The 19615-nt window shown below is 41.5% G+C and overlaps 2 protein-coding genes across 3 annotated transcripts; both read right to left on the minus strand.

Annotated features, from left to right (window-relative positions):
* Positions 1–419: 419 nt before the first annotated feature.
* On the minus strand, positions 420–11287 carry LOC103414437 (uncharacterized). Of its 2 annotated transcripts, none has more exons than XM_029091161.2 (5): positions 10875–11287; positions 2055–2119; positions 1786–1961; positions 1005–1113; positions 420–910 (listed from the first exon to the last, which is right to left on the minus strand). In XM_029091161.2, the coding sequence occupies exons 1-5, from the start codon at positions 11161–11163 to the stop codon at positions 608–610; spliced, it is 942 nt and encodes a 313-aa protein (XP_028946994.1). In that variant the 5' UTR covers positions 11164–11287; the 3' UTR covers positions 420–607. The 2 variants fall into 2 exon arrangements, with proteins under 2 accessions (XP_028946994.1, XP_028946993.1); XM_029091160.2 differs by having other exon boundaries at positions 2055–2143; positions 10875–11258.
* Positions 11288–11858: 571 nt separating this feature from the next.
* Positions 11859–18747, minus strand: LOC103451756 (serine/threonine-protein kinase 1). The gene is made up of 18 exons (XM_008391178.4): positions 17984–18747; positions 17792–17880; positions 17597–17704; positions 17332–17439; positions 16968–17058; positions 16606–16658; positions 16126–16188; positions 15974–16018; positions 15727–15762; positions 15163–15218; positions 14664–14745; positions 14238–14363; positions 14017–14155; positions 13384–13537; positions 13022–13205; positions 12597–12797; positions 12425–12510; positions 11859–12235 (listed from the first exon to the last, which is right to left on the minus strand). Exons 1-18 carry the CDS (start codon positions 18660–18662, stop codon positions 12136–12138), a joined length of 2400 nt encoding a protein of 799 aa, XP_008389400.2. The 5' UTR covers positions 18663–18747; the 3' UTR covers positions 11859–12135.
* Between the last annotated feature and the right edge of the window lie 868 nt (positions 18748–19615).

Genomic DNA, 19615 nt, shown 5'->3' on the forward strand with positions numbered 1-19615 from the left:
CTATGGTATGAGTAACTTTCCTGTGTGACAATCTGACTGTCCTGAATATTAACTCTGACGTTCATTTATATTATAACACGTGAATTAGTAATATCGCAAGTGAGTTAAACCGTTGCCCTAAAACATTTGTGGTGTATTATTACCATGCAAAAACAAGTTGAAAGCTTATATTAGCACCTTGGAAACAATGAGATCTTAATAATGTAATGATTTTGACTCTCATTTTCTCCGGATAGGGTATAGTTTTAATCTCTCAAGTCAACCATTGTTGCCAGTACAAACCATTGGTGTCTGGGGTACGCCTTTTACAGGGGTCAACCATTGTTGCCCGTACCAATCCCACCAAGAGTTTGCCCTAGGCATGGCAGAGGATGGGAAGCAAAGTGGAACCCTAAAGATATGAAACTCAGTCTCACTCATGTCTTGAAAAATTATGATGTTAAATACTTCACCCGAGTTAAATTCTCGAAACAAAATTCCAGGCAGGATACGAAGTGCAAGGACACAGGCGTTCTGCTAAAATATGTGTTTCCTACCAACATTTTCGCCTCAAACATCACGAAGCTCTAGAAACTCGAGTCCTAAGATACAATTAGATTGGTGATTTTCAGTACTCTAGATACAGAAGTACCCTTTTATGCTCTGAAAATGGCAATTTTAATCTCCAATCCCGCTGTTTACGTGTTAACGGTCTGCCTTTGCTATTAGGGTCCCTGTTTGCCTTCACATTTGCCAACTTCCACACACAGCTCTCTGACTCTGCCTCAATGGACTCCAGATCGAACACTCCGTCCTTTTCTCGGTATTTAGAATCCACTTCTTCTGCATAGCATACCCTCATAGGCATGTCTTCAAACCGTTGTAGATCATCCGGTACCTTTAGCAACCTCTCCGCACCAGGAGATGACACCTTCAGAACAAGACATAGTTATATATTAAACATGTTTGTACGGATAAAATTGACTTCCATTCACTAACACATGATAAATCCAGCCACTTAATACCTCAAGAGCCAAATTTTCAGGTATTTCTCCAAGTTCTCCAGCTTCATCTAGTCTTTTCTTGTACTCTTGATTGTAGCGTTCAAGTTCCTCCATGCCGGGACAACCGTATCTGATAAAAGTAGAATATCATGCCAGAATAACATTTCGAAGGTTGCACATGAAGGAACAGTTCATTTATATTTTCCATCTTCAAAACAAACACAAATTATGCCAAATAAAAGAAATGCCATGATCAAGCCTTCTCCTTTCATCTATTTTTGTATAAATTGTAAAGGGGTGTGCTATCCACACACCACTTTTTACTTCTCACACACTCCTTGTTAATTTCTATCATATGATCTTCTTCAATTCATCCAATCTGACGGTCAAAAATTAAAAGGGTGTGAGAAGTAAAAAGGTGTGTGGATAGCACACCCCATTGTAAAACGTAAGTTCTTTTATGCTATGTCATATCGTTAACATCAAAGAGTTGAATGTGAAGAAAACTCTCATCATTGTACAATTACGGAACTCGTTTTCTCCACCTACAAAACAAACACAAATTATGCTGAAGAGAAAAGAAGGCCTTGATCAAAGCCTATTTTTGTGGCAAGTAGCCTGCATCAAACGATCAATCAACCGAAAATCTATAGTATAACATCTTAAGCATGTGTGACTCTCCTATTTGCAGTCTATGAAAAAAATACTTAATTGAAATTGGAAAATGTAAATTCGTTTAGCTGCCAAAGCTTGTATGCTAAGCTGGTTTAATGTTTATAGCTAAAAAGAGCAGAAGAGTTACTCGTTTGACAGTTTGTCCAGTCTCACATATACATATCCTCGAGGAGTAGTCTTGAAAGAGAAGAGCTTCACATTATCTTCGAATTGTGTTAAGACCTCATGAGCAATGGACAAAGCCCGCTCGCCCCAAGGGACACCCTGAAACACCACCCCACCACCATCGCCTCCATCACCAATCTGTCCAAATCGATAACTAACATCAATGACAACATAAACTTTAAAGCTAAAATGAAGGTGGAGAACCAAAATGTCGAAGCCAAAACATTTTACCTCAGGCTCGCCGGCATCCTCTTCCTCCCAGCCATCTGTGGTGTCTCCCTCTTCAATTTCGTCACCTGAAAATGCGAAACTTGTACACCCTTGAGAAACAACAATATAAAAAACCACATATAGTTTAGGTATAAAAACTCCGCCTATGTCTTACATGGCCGGTCCCAAGCCCGGATAAAGGAGGAGGGGGAGGGCGTCAGGTAGTCGACAGCCGGCACTCCATGATCACGTCGAATCCTTATGAAAATGAATCCAGAACAAAATCGCGCTAAAGCTAGGGCGTCACCCGTAAGTGGCGCGCTGTGTGGCCCAAGCACAGTGATAAGTGAGCAAGGGTCGCTGTATCTCCATCGGCACCCGGATGCAGTGTTAAATGAGCAAGGGGGCCATAAAAACTTCTTTTCGAACGACTCCACTCAAAGTTGTTTGGGAGCATATGCTCCTATCAACTTTACCCGGAACACACAAAAGAAGTACTTTGATCCTATTAGACGGGGGAGGGTGAAGAAGCTAGGACAGAAGGGTAGAGTTCAAGAGAGCAAAATGCGTTTAGGAACGTGGAATATAGGAACCTTAACGGGAAAATCTATGGAAGTAGTGGAAGTTATGGTGAGGAGAAGGATAAATATTATGTGCCTACAAGAAACTAAGTGGGTTGGTAGTAAGGCAAAGGATCTAGAAAACTCAGGGTTTAAACTTTGGTATTCGGGCACAAATAGAACGAGAAACGGTGTTGGCATCATCGTGGACAAGACCTTGGTACAAGATGTTGTAGATGTCAAGAGGGTAGGAGATAGAATCATGGCAATCAAGATTGTAATAGGACAAGAACTTATCAATGTGATTAGTGCGTACGCACCTCAAGTAGGGTTGGATACGAGTTCGAAGGAGAAATTTTGGGAAGATCTTGGAGACTTGGTGCAAGGAATTGCTCAGACGGAGAAGTTATTTATAGGAGGAGATTTAAATGGACACATGGGCAGGGAGACAGGCAACTATGGAGGTTTTCATGGTGGCCATGGTTTTGGGGAGAGAAACGAGGATGGGGAAGCTATCTTGGATTTTGCAATGGCATATGATCTCTTCTTAGCCAACACCTTCTTTAAGAAGAGAGAAGAACATGTGATCACCTACAAGAGTGGGTCGTCAAAAACACAAATAGATTTTCTTCTAATGAGGAAAGGGGATCGTATAACTTGTAAGGATTGCAAAGTTATACCAGGAGAGAGCGTGGCTAATCAACATCGCTTGTTGGTGATGGATGTACATATCAAAAGAGTAAGACAAAAGAACAAGACTTGGAAGTGCCCAAGGACTAGATGGTGGAATCTAAAAGAAGAAAAACAAGTCATTTTCAAAGAGAAGGTAATCACCCAATGTGTGTGGGATAGAGAGGGGGAAGCTAGCCAAATGTGGGATTCCATGGCTAGTTGTATCCGAAAAGTAGCAAAAGAGGTATTAGGAGAGTCCAAGGGCTTTGCCCCACACCAAAAGGAATCTTGGTGGTGGAATGAGGAGGTACAAACAAATGTGAAGGCTAAGAAGGAATGTTGTAAAGCCTTATACAAGGAGAGGACCGATGAAAATGGTGAAAGGTATAGAAAAGCGAAGCAAGAGGCGAAGAAAGCTGTCAGAGAAGCTAAGTTAGCGGCTTACGACGATATGTATAAACGACTAGATACCAAAGAAGGAGAGTTGGATATCTATAAACTATCTAGAGCAAGGGAAAAGAAGACAAGGGACCTAAACCAAGTGAGGTGCATCAAGGATGAGGATGGAAAGGTTCTTGCTACAGAGAACGCGGTTAAAGACAGATGGAGAGGTCATTTTCATAATCTTTTCAATGAAGGACATGAAATGAGTGCTTCTTTAGGGGAGTTGAGTAACTCAGAAGAGTGTAGAAACTACTCTTTTTATCGTCGAATCCGGAAGGAAGAAGTGGTTGTAGCTTTGAAGAAGATGAAGCATAAAAAAGCAATAGGCCCAGACAATATACCAATCGAAGTGTGGAAACTTTTGGGAGAGACAGGTATAACATGGCTCACTGACCTTTTCAATAGGATTTTGAAAACGAAGAAGATGCCAAATGAGTGGCGAACGAGCACTTTGGTGCCTATCTACAAGAATAAGGGCGACGTACAAAATTGCATGAACTATAGGGGTATTAAGCTAATGAGTCATACAATGAAGCTCTGGGAGAAAGTCATTGAGCATAGATTGAGGCAAGAGACACGGGTTTCGGACAACCAATTCGGGTTCATGCCAGGGCGCTCAACCATGGAGGCAATCTATCTCTTACGAAGATTGATGGAAAGATATAGAGATGGGAAAAAGGACACATGGTCTTTATAGATTTGGAAAAAGCGTATGATAGGGTCCCAAGAGACATTCTTTGGAGGATTTTAGAGAAGAAAGGAGTACGAGTAGCATATATCCAAGCTATAAAGGATATGTATGAAAGAGCAAAGACTGCCGTAAGAACTCATGAAGGACAAACCGAAAGCTTTCCCATAACTGTAGGATTACATCAAGGCTCATCCTTAAGTCCTTACCTTTTTGCGTTGGTAATGGATGAGTTAACAAGACATATTCAAGATGATATTCCTTGGTGTATGCTTTTCGCAGACGATATAGTGTTGATAGATGAAACTCAGGAATGGGTAAATGCAAAGCTTAACCTTTGGAGAGAAGTGTTGGAATCTAAAGGTCTTCGCCTAAGCCGATCAAAGACAGAATATATGGAGTGCAAGTTCAGTGCAAATGGAGGCCAAAACGAGTTAGGGGTGAGGATCGGAGATCAAGAAATACCAAAGAGCGACCGTTTTCGTTACCTAGGATCTATCTTGCAAAAGAACGGAGAATTAGATGGAGATCTCAACCATAGAATACAAGCTGGATGGATGAAGTGGAAGAGTGCATCCGGCGTGTTGTGTGACCGCCGTATGCCACTGAAGCTCAAGGGAAAATTTTATAGGACGGCAATAAGGCCGGCGATGCTGTATGGCACAGAATGTTGGGCGGTGAAACATCAACACGTACACAAAATGGGTGTAGCGGAGATGAGGATGCTTCGTTGGATGTGTGGGCACACGAGAAATGATAAGATTAGGAATGAGGATATCCGGGGTAAAGTAGGAGTAGCCGAAATTGAAGGAAAGATGAGAGAAAATCGGTTACGGTAGTTTGGACATGTGCAAAGAAGGCCTACTGACGCTCCGATTAGAAGATGCGACTATGGGACAGAGGTTCAGGGCCGAAGGGGTAGAGGAAGACCTAGGAAAACTTTGGAAGAGACTCTAAGAAAAGACTTAGAGTACTTGGATCTAACGAAGGACATGACACAGGATCGAGCATAATGGCGTTCTAAGATTCATATAGCCGATCCCACTCAGTGACTTGGATTTTCCAAGTCTCCAACCGAGAAGTTTTCCTCACTCGGGAAATTAAGGGAACACTACCCCAACCTACATGCTCCACTCAGAAAGCTTCAACATACAAGCTTCAACAAAAGAAAATTCAAAGAACTTAGCGAAGAAGGCTTTGGTGTATTTAACACAATACGTTGAAATGAAGGAAAGCTTATTTATTGATATCCCCGATAAGCTACAAATATGTACATATACATGAGTCAAAATAAACACACAAGAGGGAGCCTTCACAAAGGTTGCTTAGGAGAAGTCTCAGCAGTCGGTAGAGCCCCAGAAAGAGAAGGCACCGGAGGGGGATCATTTGGAGCCTCAGTACTGGACAGAACCCTAGAAGGAGGAGGCATCAGAGGTTGATCATTCGGAGCTTCATTACGCGGTACAGCCCCAGAAGACGAAGGCAATAAATGCCTTTGGAACAAACCCACAAATCTCTGATGATCAAGTAAAACCTGACCATCAGTTTCCTTCATTTGGTCAAGCTTCCTCTTCATGTTTGTAGCATAGTCATGTGCGAGCCGGTGCAACTGTTTATTCTCATGCTTGAGCCCTCTAATCTCCTGTTTGAGACTCATCACTTCAGCCGCCAATGATTCAACTTGGCGGGTTCGAGCAAATAGGCGTTGGGCCATATTAGACACAGAACCTGCACACTGAACACTGAGAGCCAGCGAATCCTTAACAGCTAACTCATCAGACCGTTTGGAAAGTAGTCTGTTATCTTTGGGAGTGAGAAGGTTCCTGGCCACCACCGCAGCGGTCATATCATTCTTCATCACGGAATCCCCAACGGTAAGAGGACCAGTAGGGGAGACGAAGGATGGGCGACATATGTTGTCTGGAGAAGGCGGGGCTGCCTCTTCAACAAGGTTCAAGTCAAAACGACGGTCGGAGGGGCCAGACATTTTCAAAGGTGTTGAAGAGAGAAGAGGTCGGACAAATCAAGATCTTAGAAGTGCAAGAATGAAGCTTCTACTGGTGGAGATTCAAGTGTGCTTTGGAACTTAATGCCAGCCCCTATAAAAATCTGCACTCGACGGAGCTTCAAAAATCGAAGAGGCGCCTGCTCAGAAATCGAAGAGGCGTTTGCTTTCTCAAAAACTGGGCTGCTTAGAGATCACGAGGGTTGATCTCAGAAATCGAAGAGGTGTTTGCTTTCTCAAAAGTTGGGCTGCTCAAAGACCACGAAGGCCGATCTCAGAAATCGAAGAGGCGCTCGCTTTCTCAAAAGCTGGGCTCCCCAGAGACCACGAGGGCCGATCTCAGAAATCGAAGAGGCACCTACTTTTCCAGCCTTGTCAGTACCTGTCACACGCACACTCAGCTTTGCGGAAATTATGGGCATTCTGTCGAAGACTTCTGGGGAAGTAGAAAACACATGAATCTTACTGTTCAATCACCCACTTCCCACACGCAACAATAGCTCATGGGTAACACAGATAATTTTGCCAAAGTTCTCTGCCAAAGTTGAGCACGTGAAGCTTGCAGCTCCCACTACATCGTTCTGACCAAGAAGGGTAAAAGAATAGCAAAGAAACAGCACTAACAAAGTTTAGACCCATAAATTTTGAAGGTCTAGCTACCATATTATTACCCACAAGGGTAAAGGAACAGTACCACTGCTGGATAATTGGAAAGTCCCTGTGTGTCAACCTCTGTGCTTCGTGGCAAGGTAGACTAGCAAACATGCCCAACCTTTACTCACATTCGAGAAAACACCCCCAATAAGATTGCTTGCTCCAAAATCGAAGAGGCACCGTCCTCCGAATCTCGAGAGCCAGACTCCCAACATGACTACTTTCTTAAAAATCGAAGAGAGGGTAAAGGAACAGTACCATTGCTGGATAATTGGAAAGTCCCTGTGTGTCAACCTCTGTGCTTCGTGGCAAGGTAGACTAGCAAACATGCCCAATCTTTACTCACATTCGAGAAAACACTCCCAACAAGATTGCTTGCTCCAAAATCGAAGAGGCACCGCCCTCCGAATCTCGAGAGCCAGACTCCCAACATGATTACTTTCTCAAAAATCGAAGAGACACTACTCCCCGAATCTTCGAGAGCCAGACCCCCAGCATGATTGCTTTCTCAAAAATCGATGAGGCATCGTTCTCCGAATCAATCGAAGAGGCGCTCGCTTTCTCAAAAGCTGGGCTGCTCAGAGACCACGAGGGCCGATCTCAGAAATCGAAGAGCCACCTACTTTTCTAGCCTTGTCAGCACCTGTCACACGCACACTCAGCTTTGCAGAAATTATGGGCATTCTGTCGAAGACTTCTGGTGAAGTAGAAAGCACATGAATCTTACTGTTCAATCACCCACTTCCCACACGCAACAATAGCTCATGGGTACCACAGATAACTTTGCCAAAGTTCTCTGCCAAAGTTGAGCACGTGAAGCTTGCAGCTCCCACTACATCGCTCTGACCAAGAAAGGTAAAAGAATAGCAAAGAAACAGCACTAACAAAGTTTAGACACATAAATTTTGAAGGTCTAGCTACCATATTATTACCCACAAGGGTAAAGGAACAGTACCACTGCTGGATAATTGGAAAGTCCCTGTGTGTCAACCTCTGTGCTTCGTGGCAAGGTAGACTAGCAAACATGCCCAACCTTTACTCACATTCGAGAAAACACTCCCAACAAGATTGCTTGCTCCAAAATCGAAGAGGCACCGTCCTCCGAATCTCGAGAGCCAGACTCCCAACATGACTACTTTCTCAAAAGCGAAGAGAGGGTAAAGGAACAGTACCATTGCTGGATAATTGGAAAGTCCCTGTGTGTCAACCTTTGTGCTTCGTGGCAAGGTAGACTAGCAAACATGCCCAACCTTTACTCACATTCGAGACAACACTCCCAACAGGATTGCTTGCTCCAAAATCGAAGAGGCACCGCCCTCCGAATCTCGAGAGCCAGACTCCCAACATGATTACTTCCTCAAAAATCGAAGAGACACTGCTCTCCGAATCTCGAGAGCCAGACCCCCAGCATGATTGCTTTCTCAAAAATCGAAGAGGCATCGTTCTCCGAATCTCGAGAGCCAGATACCACAGACCACTTTTTCAAAGTGCTCTGACAGAGTTAAAACATGTGAAACTGGCAGCTCCCACTACCGTGCTATGACCAAGCAGGGTAAAGGAATAGCATTACTACTTGTTGTTAGGGAGACTCCTATATATGTCGACCTCCATCCCCAACGGACAGGCAGACCTGCAAAAATGCTCAACCCTTCATCATATCTGAGAGGGCACTCCCAACGAAGCCTTTCGAAATATTCAGCTTTCTTTCCCCCCGATAATACCTCTGCAAACAAGCTATACTAGAGCAAGAATATCTCATATCATCAGGGTTAAAAGCAAGAGTATCCCATATCATGCTTTTTCCCTTTCTTTTCCTTTGGCCTTGTTTTTACCTGCAAGACAAGGAGAAAGAGAGCAATCAGTCAGCACTTGGAATCAAGCTTCCAGCCAGGAACTGACTGCCTGGAACCCCTTACCTGATTACTTACCTGGCATTGCTCTCGAGTACTCATCTTCAACATCTTATGTTTCCAGGGAAGATTCCGCATCTGCTTGAGGAACAGATAGGGCAAGTGCGAAGGATACAAGGAAGCATGTGGAGACAAGCGTAACAGCACACGTGCCGATACATCCATTACTCTGTCAAAAGCAAAAGTATCACATATCAGCAGGGTGGAACGTACTCTAGATTTGATGGACTTGTTTTGACCCTCAAATTCTTCAGTCGGCCTTATACTCTGGAGGAAACCAGAAAACCCTCCAGCTCAGTTCAAGAATAAGCCTGTGGAAAGTTACTTCTTCAAAAGCAAAAGTATCTCATATCATCTCTTCTCATTTTTCTTCTCTTTATCCTTCATGCTGCTGCAAGATGGGGAGAAGGTGAACAATCAGTCGGAGCTCTGATTGCTTACCTTGTCTGTCACCTCTTTCAGCAGACCCCCTAGCTCGGCGACTTGGGGGACTCCTACTACATGGTTTGTATCGCGCTTGACCAAGCCTGAAACTACAAGTAAGCTTCAAGTGAAATTGATACATTACCTTGTGCATCTCCACCAGTTGAAGATACCACCCCTGGATGGAGGAAGAGTACTTCCAGAGAAGATGCCACATCTACCTATGAGACAGATAAGGCAAGTCAAGACGACACCACACTCCGATACTTAGAAGTTTCGTGATTACGAGATCATTCTCCCACAATATTTCCTAATGTCATTTGTACTAAATCATTCACTTGTACTCACTAAAGGAGAGCTTGAACCTATGTACTTGTGTAAACCCTTCACAATTAATGAGAACTCTTCTATTCCGTGGACGTAGCCAATCTGGGTGAACCACGTACATCTTGTGTTTGCTTTCCTATCTCTATCCATTTATATACTTATCCACACTAATGACCGGAGCAATCTAGCGAAGATCACAAAAAGCGACCGTTTTCGCTACCTAGGATCTATCTTGCAAGAGAACGGAGAATTAGATGGAGATCTCAACCATGGAATACGAGCTGGATGGATGAAGTGTAAGAGTGCATCCGGCGTGTTGTGTGACCGTCGTAGGCCACTGAAGCTCAAGGGAAAATTTTATAGGACGGCAATAAGGCCAGCAATGTTGTATGGCACAGAATGTTGGGCGGTGAAGCATCAACACGTACACAAAATGGGTGTAGCGGAGATGAGGATGCTTCGTGGGATGTGTGGGCACACGAGAAAGGATAAGATTGGGAATGAGGATATCTGAGGTAAAGTAGGAATAGCCGAAATTGTAGGAAAGATGAGAGAAAATCGGCTCCGGTGATTTGGACATGTGCAAAGAAGGCCGACTGACGCTCCGGTTCGAAGATGTGACTACGGGACAGAGGTTCAGGGCCGAAGGGGTAGAGGAAGACCTAGGAAAACTTTGGAAGAGACTCTAAGAAAAGACTTAGAGTACTTGGATCTAACGGAGGACATGACACAAAACCGAGCGCAATGGCGTTCTAGGATTCATATAGCCGACCCCACTTAGTGGGAAAAGGCTTTGTTGTTGTTGTTGTTGTATAGTTTAGGTATAAACATACGAAAAAAAGTGAATGTGAATACATTGTTCTATAAACTGCCAAAAAGTGACCGAAAAATAGTAAATGTAGAAGGAAGATAGCATAAATAATAGAAACACAATTCTATTAAACGGGTCTAATGCAGACCATTTAGTGCCCTGTTAGAAAATGCAGTGGAAAGCAGTAGCATTTGCTTCTTAAGACAATGGAATGGAGCTACTTAATTATTTAAAATACCAATTTAGAGCTTCCCAACTAATTATAATTAGTGAAGAGCAATACACACACACACACAATTGACAGAAAAATAGATAGAAAAAAAAAAACGATGAAATAAAAGGAGCACCTGGAAAACGATCATCTGGGATGTCCTCCTCAACATCCTCGGAGGATTTGGTGCTTACGAAACGTAGAGCAGCGGGAGGAAATATATTGGGATTTGGTTTAAGAGAAAGAGAGGGCAAAGAAGAAGGATGAGGAGGAAGAGGTTTAGGGTTTAGGAGGAGAGAGGGTTTTTGAAGTTTGGGGTGGGATGTTAGGAAAGAGAGGCTTCTGAACGACGCAGAAGAAGAGGAGGCGACGCAACTGCGAGCACTGTGCCACCGTACAAGGCCGAGGCTCCTCCTCCGAATCATTCTTCTCCCTCTTTTGCCTTCTGGGTTTTGGCAACCAAAATTTTCTACTTTCTAGTATTTGCCCGCCGCTGCCCGCTCTGTTTCATTATTTCCGGTCGGACCGCTCCCTCACTGCACAGTTTATATTTTATTTTAGTTTATGCCTTCTTTTTTAAGGTAATTACACTTTACACCCTTCATGTTCAGTTTTTTTTCAAAATAGCTACCGTGGTATTATTTTCTTACATTGCTCCATAAGATTTTAAAATCGTAACAATTTATGTTCATCTGTTTGACCATTTGATCCTCTGATGCGATTTCACGTCAAGGTGCGATGTGAAAGTAAACCAACTCGATGATTGAAGAAAATTCATTCGAGTTGAGTTTGCTTTGCATTTTTTTCACTTCAAGGCATTTGAACTGACCAAATTACAAACATTTTCAAAATTTCATTATTTGACACTTTACAATGTGAATAATGTCAATAACCAATTGCTAACGGTAAATAATGATCCTGAGAGCATTCTTTACTTTACGTTGCACTCGTACTTATGCTTTGACAGATGCATTGTTAATTAGGTCCTCACCCGCACACTGCGCACTCTTCACCATATAGCCTCATCACCTTCTAGATGTCAACCAACATACTTCGATTCGGGTGTCCACGTTGAATATCCGGGTCGGGGTGTGTTAGTTAAAGAAAAACAAGAGCAAAAAACCACTTACAAAAATGATTCATCTGGGTGTAATGTACAAGGTAGAGCATAATTTACAAACTCACAAAAAACTACCAACTGATAAGTTATGTACTTGATGGAATTTATACCGGGGCATACCCATCGGAACCGACATTGCAGTAGGTAGACCGCAACTAAACCTACCTCCCGTTAACCGGGCACAACTCCTTCCTTGGCTTAAAAAATACGCCATTGCGACAGCGACATAGATTATTGAAAGTAAACAAAATTACACTTTGGCAGCTACATTTTCCACCTACAATCTAAGAATGGTTCTTAGTGTATCACAAAGATTTTGAATAGTCTGTTGTTCCTGAGTTGCTTGCATTTCTTGGAGCGGCATATCTTCGTAGCACCTGAAGGCAAATGAAACCCCTCGAGTAAATAACAAGCAATGCAAGCAAGGGCTGCAGCATGCAGGACATGCTTACCGCAGCAGAGATGATGTGGTATGCTCACATATTACACACAAAACACAACAATTTTCTTTTAATTCTTTACCGAGCCAAAGTAAAAGTTCGATAAATATAATTTGGTTGACGTACATCTTGTGGTAGGCTAATGCTTGTGCCAGATTCATTAGAGTTGGACTTGTAAAGAGCCTTTTGTAAACACTTGGAGGGAGGGGCATCTGCAGCGCACCAATAGATCAAAAATGCTTAGAGAGAGGGAGGGAATGCAGAGAGAGAGAGAGAGAGAGAGAGAGAGAGACTTGACCTCGTTTTGCCCTCTTCGTCCCTTCTTAGACTGTCCATCACCAGTAAAAAGCTCCTGTAGTGCCTCCATGGCTACAGTTCCACTGTTATCTTGATGCATGCCTCCAAGAACATTGTCTGATAAGAGAGCAATGGGGGATATATCGGTTGCCCTCAAAAATGGTATAGGCACTGTATTACCAGCTGCATATATGGACCAAAGCTGCCATGAACATGAAAATAAGCAAATTATATACCAGTGTTGAGCCTGTTGACACATTTTTTTAGGAAGGGCAGGTTTTTAAGTCAAAAAGTTGGGACAGTTTTCGATTAGTCAGAGGAGAGGGAATTAGAGATGCCCCTTGAGGGAGAAGAAATGAGGAAGGCATGTCCGACTGTGATAGGGACCTATCAACTGGCAAGCATAGACCTCAGTACGAATATTACCTTATCTTGCATTGCAAAAGCTTTCCGGCTGACAGTTTCATTCTTTACCGTGCCACTGCTTATACTGCTTGGGCCTCCAACCTGGACTTGAGATATGCCCTTTGTCTTTAGGCTCGGCTCAGATGCCCGTAGAGTGTGCGCAACTGGACTGCTGTTTTGGGTAATACCACTTGAATTTTCCTCCCTGATAGAAGCATCATCGTAAATTCAGAGCACTCTTGTGAAACTAAGTTTATCTTTTGACTAGGTAATTGATATTACATAAACCAATCTTATCAACCTTTTTTTTTTTTTTTTTGGGGGGGGGGAATCTAAAACAAGATTTCTAAATAGAATTCACGAATAAAAAGTGAGGGCAGTACCTGGGTTCGGGCAATTTGCCTCCTGCGCCAGTATTGGAAGAGCTTTCAGGAAATCCAGGAGCAGGTGAAGGTTCTTTGGCACTAAAACTCTCTGTCTCGCTAGAGATCTCATCTCTTTCATCCCCCTCATGAATAATAAAAGTGCCAAAGTTACCTGTTAAACATAGGTTTCACATACATCAGATGGATCGTATCCTACCCAAAGAGCAAATAGATTGTCAAATAAAGGAGTTAACAATTATGTGCCCGCAGAATCATTTCACTAGGATACATTCAACCAACAATCCCACAATTTCGAACATCAAGTGATGTCATGTCCCTCAGAGAGAGAGAGAGAGAGAGAGAGAGCACTAAATGATGTCACTATCAGTAATAGCTAAACCATTCTGCCCTTGAAAGTTTGATACTACGACAACATAAGGTCAGGCCCACAGGTGAGTTTATCGCCATATTTCATGCAATTGAAAAAGAAATAACAATAAATGTGTAAAGGGAAAAAAAAAATCAAAGGAATAACTAGTACATCCCTTCTCAGAATTCAATATCCAAGCATAAATTGGCCCATTCGAACTAAAGTTCCCAAAGATAAGTATCTATCATGTACACACACCAAGAAGTCAAACACATGCATACCTTCCCCAGCCATTCCCACATCACCAGATATGTGCTGCTTCCTCAATGTGCTACCTGAAGATACTTCATTTTCTCCTTGAAGTGGCCTTGAAGGGACAGTATCTCCATAATCCTCATTGACTTTGGGAGCTTCAATTGTCTGTTTCAAGTTATAAACAACATTTAAGATGAGAGTAACTTGACATGAGTTGCACAAGAAGAAACAAAATGAGAATTCATACATTGTCCCGTTCAGGTGGAGCAATATTTTGTGCTTGCAAAGCCATTGAAGCCCTTGCTTGCCTTGCCTTTTCAATCTTTGCCAACATTGCAGAGGGACCACATTTGCATTTTTCAATGAACTTGTGCTGCATTTAAATAAAATATTAATAAAGATACAAAATATCCAAGATTATGAGCACTTGGCAAAGATGAAGATATGTTTATTTTCTTTCAATATTATAGGTATCCAAATCTGCTTCAAGGTCAATAGAATTATTCCAACATCAAAGTTTCTGTATAAATTATTGCTTTAAGTGATTCTTTCACTAAAGAATTTGATTTTGAAGAAAAATAGTTTATCATGACATAAAAGATTTTAAACAGAGGTTCTTCTTCATAATACCATTTTGTCAATATAACATATTGCCATTGACTATTAGCAGTACCTTCAGCATCTCAGATGCAGTAGGGCGTAGACGAGGTTCTTTAGTTAGGGACTTTGCCACAAAATCATGAAACACAAGAGACCTGCAAAAGAACGCAGTACTATTTGAGCACAATGCTGCACAATAAAAAGCAAAAAACAATGGAATTATACATAAGAAAAGGTTAGAACTATCGTGGACATAATAATTTGCACTGGTAAGAATTTATATCAGAACTCTTTTAAGGTTTGATGAGAGCTTCAATAGTTCTATTGCAACTCCTCTCAAAAGAAGAACAGATTAAACTCAAATCGGATAAGTCCCGGGCAAAGAATCACATTCCAAGGCAGTGGGTTATAGTAATAAAGAATTTTCGGTTGAGCGCAAATCCCATAACAATAAAATCATAAAACCTACACTGCTTTAAGATACAGCATAAAGTTATTCAAAATTGTCATACAGGCTACTGTCCTCAATAATGCTAGAGAAAGACCGGATATACAAAAGTATGAAAACGGACCATTTTTCTTTATCCTCAAGCATCGGGGCTGGCTCAAGGGATATCATGAATAAAACCTATAATAGACAATCAATAAGTTACTTATCCCCTCAACAAACAATAACTAGAAAGGGAAAAAAAGGAGGAATTTTTTTTAACAAATTAACATTCAACCACATAACCATTGAGCCATGAACACACATCACATCACAGGATCCATTCTTATGCTTGGTTATAACAATTTTGCTACTTGTGTGTATCAGAGGCCATCTACAAGGTATAGTTCTCTTGAAACATCCAATTTTTCTTACAAGCAATAATAGGGAGGGGGGAATCGAGATCAGTAACTCGGGTGCAGGGGTGCATACTCTTAAGCAATTCAGCTACAAGCCCCTTGAGAAAAATAAAATCTTTACTAATGCTATCTTTTAACCTATTGTCAATAAAAGCAATGAAGGAAAGATTATGCAACAAAGAAAGTGACATCTGTGTTCCAATTGAACATGCAACCTTGGTAGAAACTGAAATGAAAAATATGTAATTTAACTTTCGAGTAATTAGAAACTAAAAAGTTAAAGTACTAACCCTCATTGGATGCACCGAAGATCTTGGAGGGAGGCCCTGAAAATAATTACAAGGAGAATATGACAATGATCAATGATCGTTGCTATGAATGGTGTGATCTCGTGAAGAAATATGAGTAATTAATTGGTGCTAAGACATAAACAACTATTTCATCATGGGAGCTAATAATACCAGTGTTCTCTACATAGGATACAATAGTCATAAGTCCCATTTCAGTTTTGAAAAGAACATCCTGAACATATATTACCTCTGCCATTTCAATTGCAGAAACACCAAGAGCCCATACATCCACCTGGAATTATACCAAGAAGTCAGTCTTGCTAAGGGCAGCATATATAGAAGAAACAAGCAAGACAAAGGAAATAAAATTGTGTACAGTAGAAATGAATCACATGATACCTTTCCATCATAACGACTTTCCTGAATAACTTCTGGAGCCATCCAATGTGGAGTGCCAATGAACTGAGAATAAAATAAATAAAACTTTCTTGTATCAAGCACAAACAGAGTATCACCAAAAAGCCAAGGTTTGTAACCGTCCTTCCTATAAAACCATGATATGTTAGTAATTGTCAAGTCCAGGGAATCGGATTCCCTTGATTATTACTTTTAAAAGTCCCAGAAAGATACCCGCTATTAAAAAAAGGGAAAACAATAAGCATTTGGCCTTTACAGCAAACTAATATTACTTTTAAAAGTCCCGGAATGATACCCAGCATTTAGAAAGAAAAAAAACAATAAGCATTTGACCTTTAGAGCAAACTACTAGCAATTTCTGAACCCATAAGGGAAAATTTTGGGAAAACAAATTAAGTCAAATTAAACAGAATTATACAGCAAGCAGCTATTACATACATCTTATCAAAACAATTAACATACCGTGTTGCGCTTTGACATGGTTCTTGTAAGTTGAGCTGCAACACCAAAATCACCTGCCAACATTGTCATACACCAAAGTTGAGTTAGAGTGTTGTTAAAAGCACAAGAAAAATTAAAACAGAACAGAATAGTACAGAACATACTCCATTTCCATTGTCAACTTGGAATGTTGAAAAATTAATTAAAGGGAAAAAGCCCCTTGGCACTTTTTTTAGGATGCAATAATGCCACTAAGGTTTTGAAGGATTACAAAAGAGTATGAACATCATCAGGTGTGAAAGAACTGCATAATTTGGATGTAAAGAACATCCAAAACTTTAATGAGATAGTACTGCATATAAACGAATGATAATTGCACTCACCCAACTTGACATCTCCTTGCTCAGTTAACAGAATATTACCACCCTTAATATCTCTGTGGACCTTGAAAATCGAGTGCAGATAAGCAAGGCCCTGTACAAAACAAATATTGTTCAAATACAGCAAACACTTCACACTGAAAAATATAAACTGATTAGAAAATGAATGTATGTAAAGCGGCATCAGCACTGAATAATTTTTTGAGATAGTTTACTTTACTTGCACATATAGAATTGAGAGAACATATATGAAGCATTTTATAGGCACTTCATGACAAAATTTAGGCATAAAAAATCAGGGGAGAACCCCTTAATGAGATGCAATTGTTTGCTTTGAACTCGAATATCCAATCAAAATTGATCTTACCTTCAACGCCTCCCTACAAATGAAGGCTATTTGATACTCCTCCAGAGCATCCTCGGTAACATTCATCAAGTCGGCAACACTGCCACCACCACAGTACTCCATCACAATCTAACAAGACACAACAACAGAGCAGTCTACGGTCTCAGAACTTGCACTAACCTACTTACAAAAAACGAAACAAAACAAAACAAAAAAAAAAAAAAACCAATAACAGCTTCGTAATTTAGTAATTTCACCAGTAATCAAAGCAAATGCCATTCATTACCCAAAGATACTCTTCTCCTTGGTAGCTCCCCAGATACCGAACCACATTCGGATGATTACATTGTTGCAGCATCTCAATTTCACCGCAAATTTCTTCATAACCCTCCTCCTAAAACCAATCAAAACAAAAATTCAAACTCAAACCAAGTACAAATCAAATGCACGAAAAACCGAAAAGAAGATAACTAAAACATACCCCTTGAGACAATGAAATGACTTTGATCGCCACCAGCTCCGACGTCTTAATATCCCTAGCTTTATAAACAGCGCCATAAGACCCCTTCCCTGCCATTCGTTCCACTCACAGTTAAATTTCACAGAAAAATTAAACAGAAGTAAATGCAGGAGCAGCTGAAATGCATAGAAGTTGAAAGTACAAGAAACCCACCAAGCTCATTGAGCAGGTCGTACTTCACAGTAGGGTCTTCTCTGGTAATGCTATCGGGTATCGAACTCGAAGACATTTTAGTGGTTTGGCGATACTCTTCGCCCTGCGACGACCCACTGCCCCTCCTCTGCTTCCCAAAGCCTGACTCCGACGAGGCCTGCATGCTTGCCACTGCCCTACTCATCGTCGAACCAACGCCGCTGCTTGTCCTCCTCACCACGGTCCCGCTAACAGACTCTCTCTCACTCGACGGCCTCACCACAAAGGTCGAGAACCCATCGCCGTCTCCGCCATCGTCGAAAGACGCCCGCTTGAAGTCGCGCGACCTCCTCGTGGCCCGATTCCGATCGGGCTTGACGATCATTGTGCCGAAATCGCCGCCATTTTCGTCTTCCTCCTCGTCATCGAAGTAATCGATGGGAGCTCCGCCGCCGAAGTCCTTGGGGAGGCGTTTGAGGAGCGGAGGAAGAGAGGCGTCGTCATCTTCGTCTTCGTCTTCGTCGGCATTACCCTTGTAGACCATTGTGGCGTAGAGGTCGGTTTCCGGGTCGGAGCTCTTGGGTTTGCTCCGACGTTCGGATTCTGAGTTGGAGCCATCGTCGTCATGGATGACTACGGTTGAGTAATCGGGTTTGGGTGGAGTTTTCCGGGTCCGGCGGGTGGTGGGGGTCGGATCCATTTCAGGATTGGGAGTGAGAGAGAGAGAGGGAGATAGAAGGAGAGAGTGTGTTAGCAGTTGGCGAACGCCATAGCTCGGAGTGGATGCAAACCAGTTGGAACCAGCTGTTGAGCACGATGACGTAGTTTTCGGGCTCTTGGGCTCATTAGTGTTTCCGATTTGGGCCCAAAGTAATTTGTTTTTAAAGGATATTAAATACCCATGTTTTTGTAACGGGCCTTGCTACCCATCCCCGCTGGCACTACACCAACTTTATTTTATCAAAACAAGTACGGACAATACTTGTGTCACCTCATGTGTGCATTTCCTTGTCCACTTAATTATGATCACATTTTTACTGTAAAAAATTTATAATCATAAGAATTTACTTTTTAATAGATATTAAAAAATTATCGCTACATAAATCAATTAGTAGAAAATTATTTAGTTTTTGGTTGTTAAAAGTTTAGGGGGAGGGTTCACTTAGTATTATAGTCTAGTGATTTTCTTTTTCATTTATAAGTGAGGTTTTAGATGAGATTCTCGCAAAATGCGAAATTGAACCACATTATCATGACAAGTCTATTGTAAGGTTTAGCCAATTTCCCCAATCTCTTAGTGTAGATACTATCATTTGTTCAAAAAAAAAGGGTAAAGTACAAAAAACTACCTCAACTATTGGTGTCACGGCACTTTCATACATTATCTTTTAAAATTGACAATGACATACCTCATCTTATGAATTTGTGCCAATGTTATACCTTCTGTTAGCTTGGAGTGAATTTCTCAGTTAAATGTTGACGTGGCTTGATTCGGGGCCCATTTTCTATTAAAAATTATTAAAAACTAAAAAAATCATTTAATATTGTTTAAATATTAAAATAATAAAGAAAAGTTAAAAAAGAAAAAAAACCAACAATCAGTTCCTCCCCTTCCCCCCTTCTCTCTTCTCCCCATCTTCTCTTCTTCCCTCT

Source organism: Malus domestica, chromosome 13 (assembly GCF_042453785.1).
Source record: "Malus domestica chromosome 13, GDT2T_hap1".
Classification (NCBI taxonomy): domain Eukaryota; kingdom Viridiplantae; phylum Streptophyta; class Magnoliopsida; order Rosales; family Rosaceae; genus Malus; species Malus domestica.

Excerpts from the sequence above, each read along its gene's own strand:
- LOC103414437 (XM_029091160.2), bottom strand. The coding sequence starts at position 11,163 with ATGATTCGGAGGAGGAGCCTCGGCCTTGTACGGTGGCACAGTGCTCGC. Across the intron at positions 2,144-10,874 it reads CCCAGATGATCGTTTTCCAG|GGTGTACAAGTTTCGCATTT; the intron begins GTGCTCCTTTTA and ends TTGTTTCTCAAG. Across the intron at positions 1,962-2,054 it reads AGGATGCCGGCGAGCCTGAG|ATTGGTGATGGAGGCGATGG; the intron begins GTAAAATGTTTT and ends CGATTTGGACAG.
- LOC103451756 (XM_008391178.4), bottom strand. The coding sequence starts at position 18,662 with ATGGATCCGACCCCCACCACCCGCCGGACCCGGAAAACTCCACCCAAA. Across the intron at positions 17,705-17,791 it reads TCATTTCATTGTCTCAAGGG|GAGGAGGGTTATGAAGAAAT; the intron begins GTATGTTTTAGT and ends GATTGGTTTTAG. Across the intron at positions 15,219-15,726 it reads CTTCGGTGCATCCAATGAGG|GTTTTATTCATGATATCCCT; the intron begins GTTAGTACTTTA and ends TGTCTATTATAG.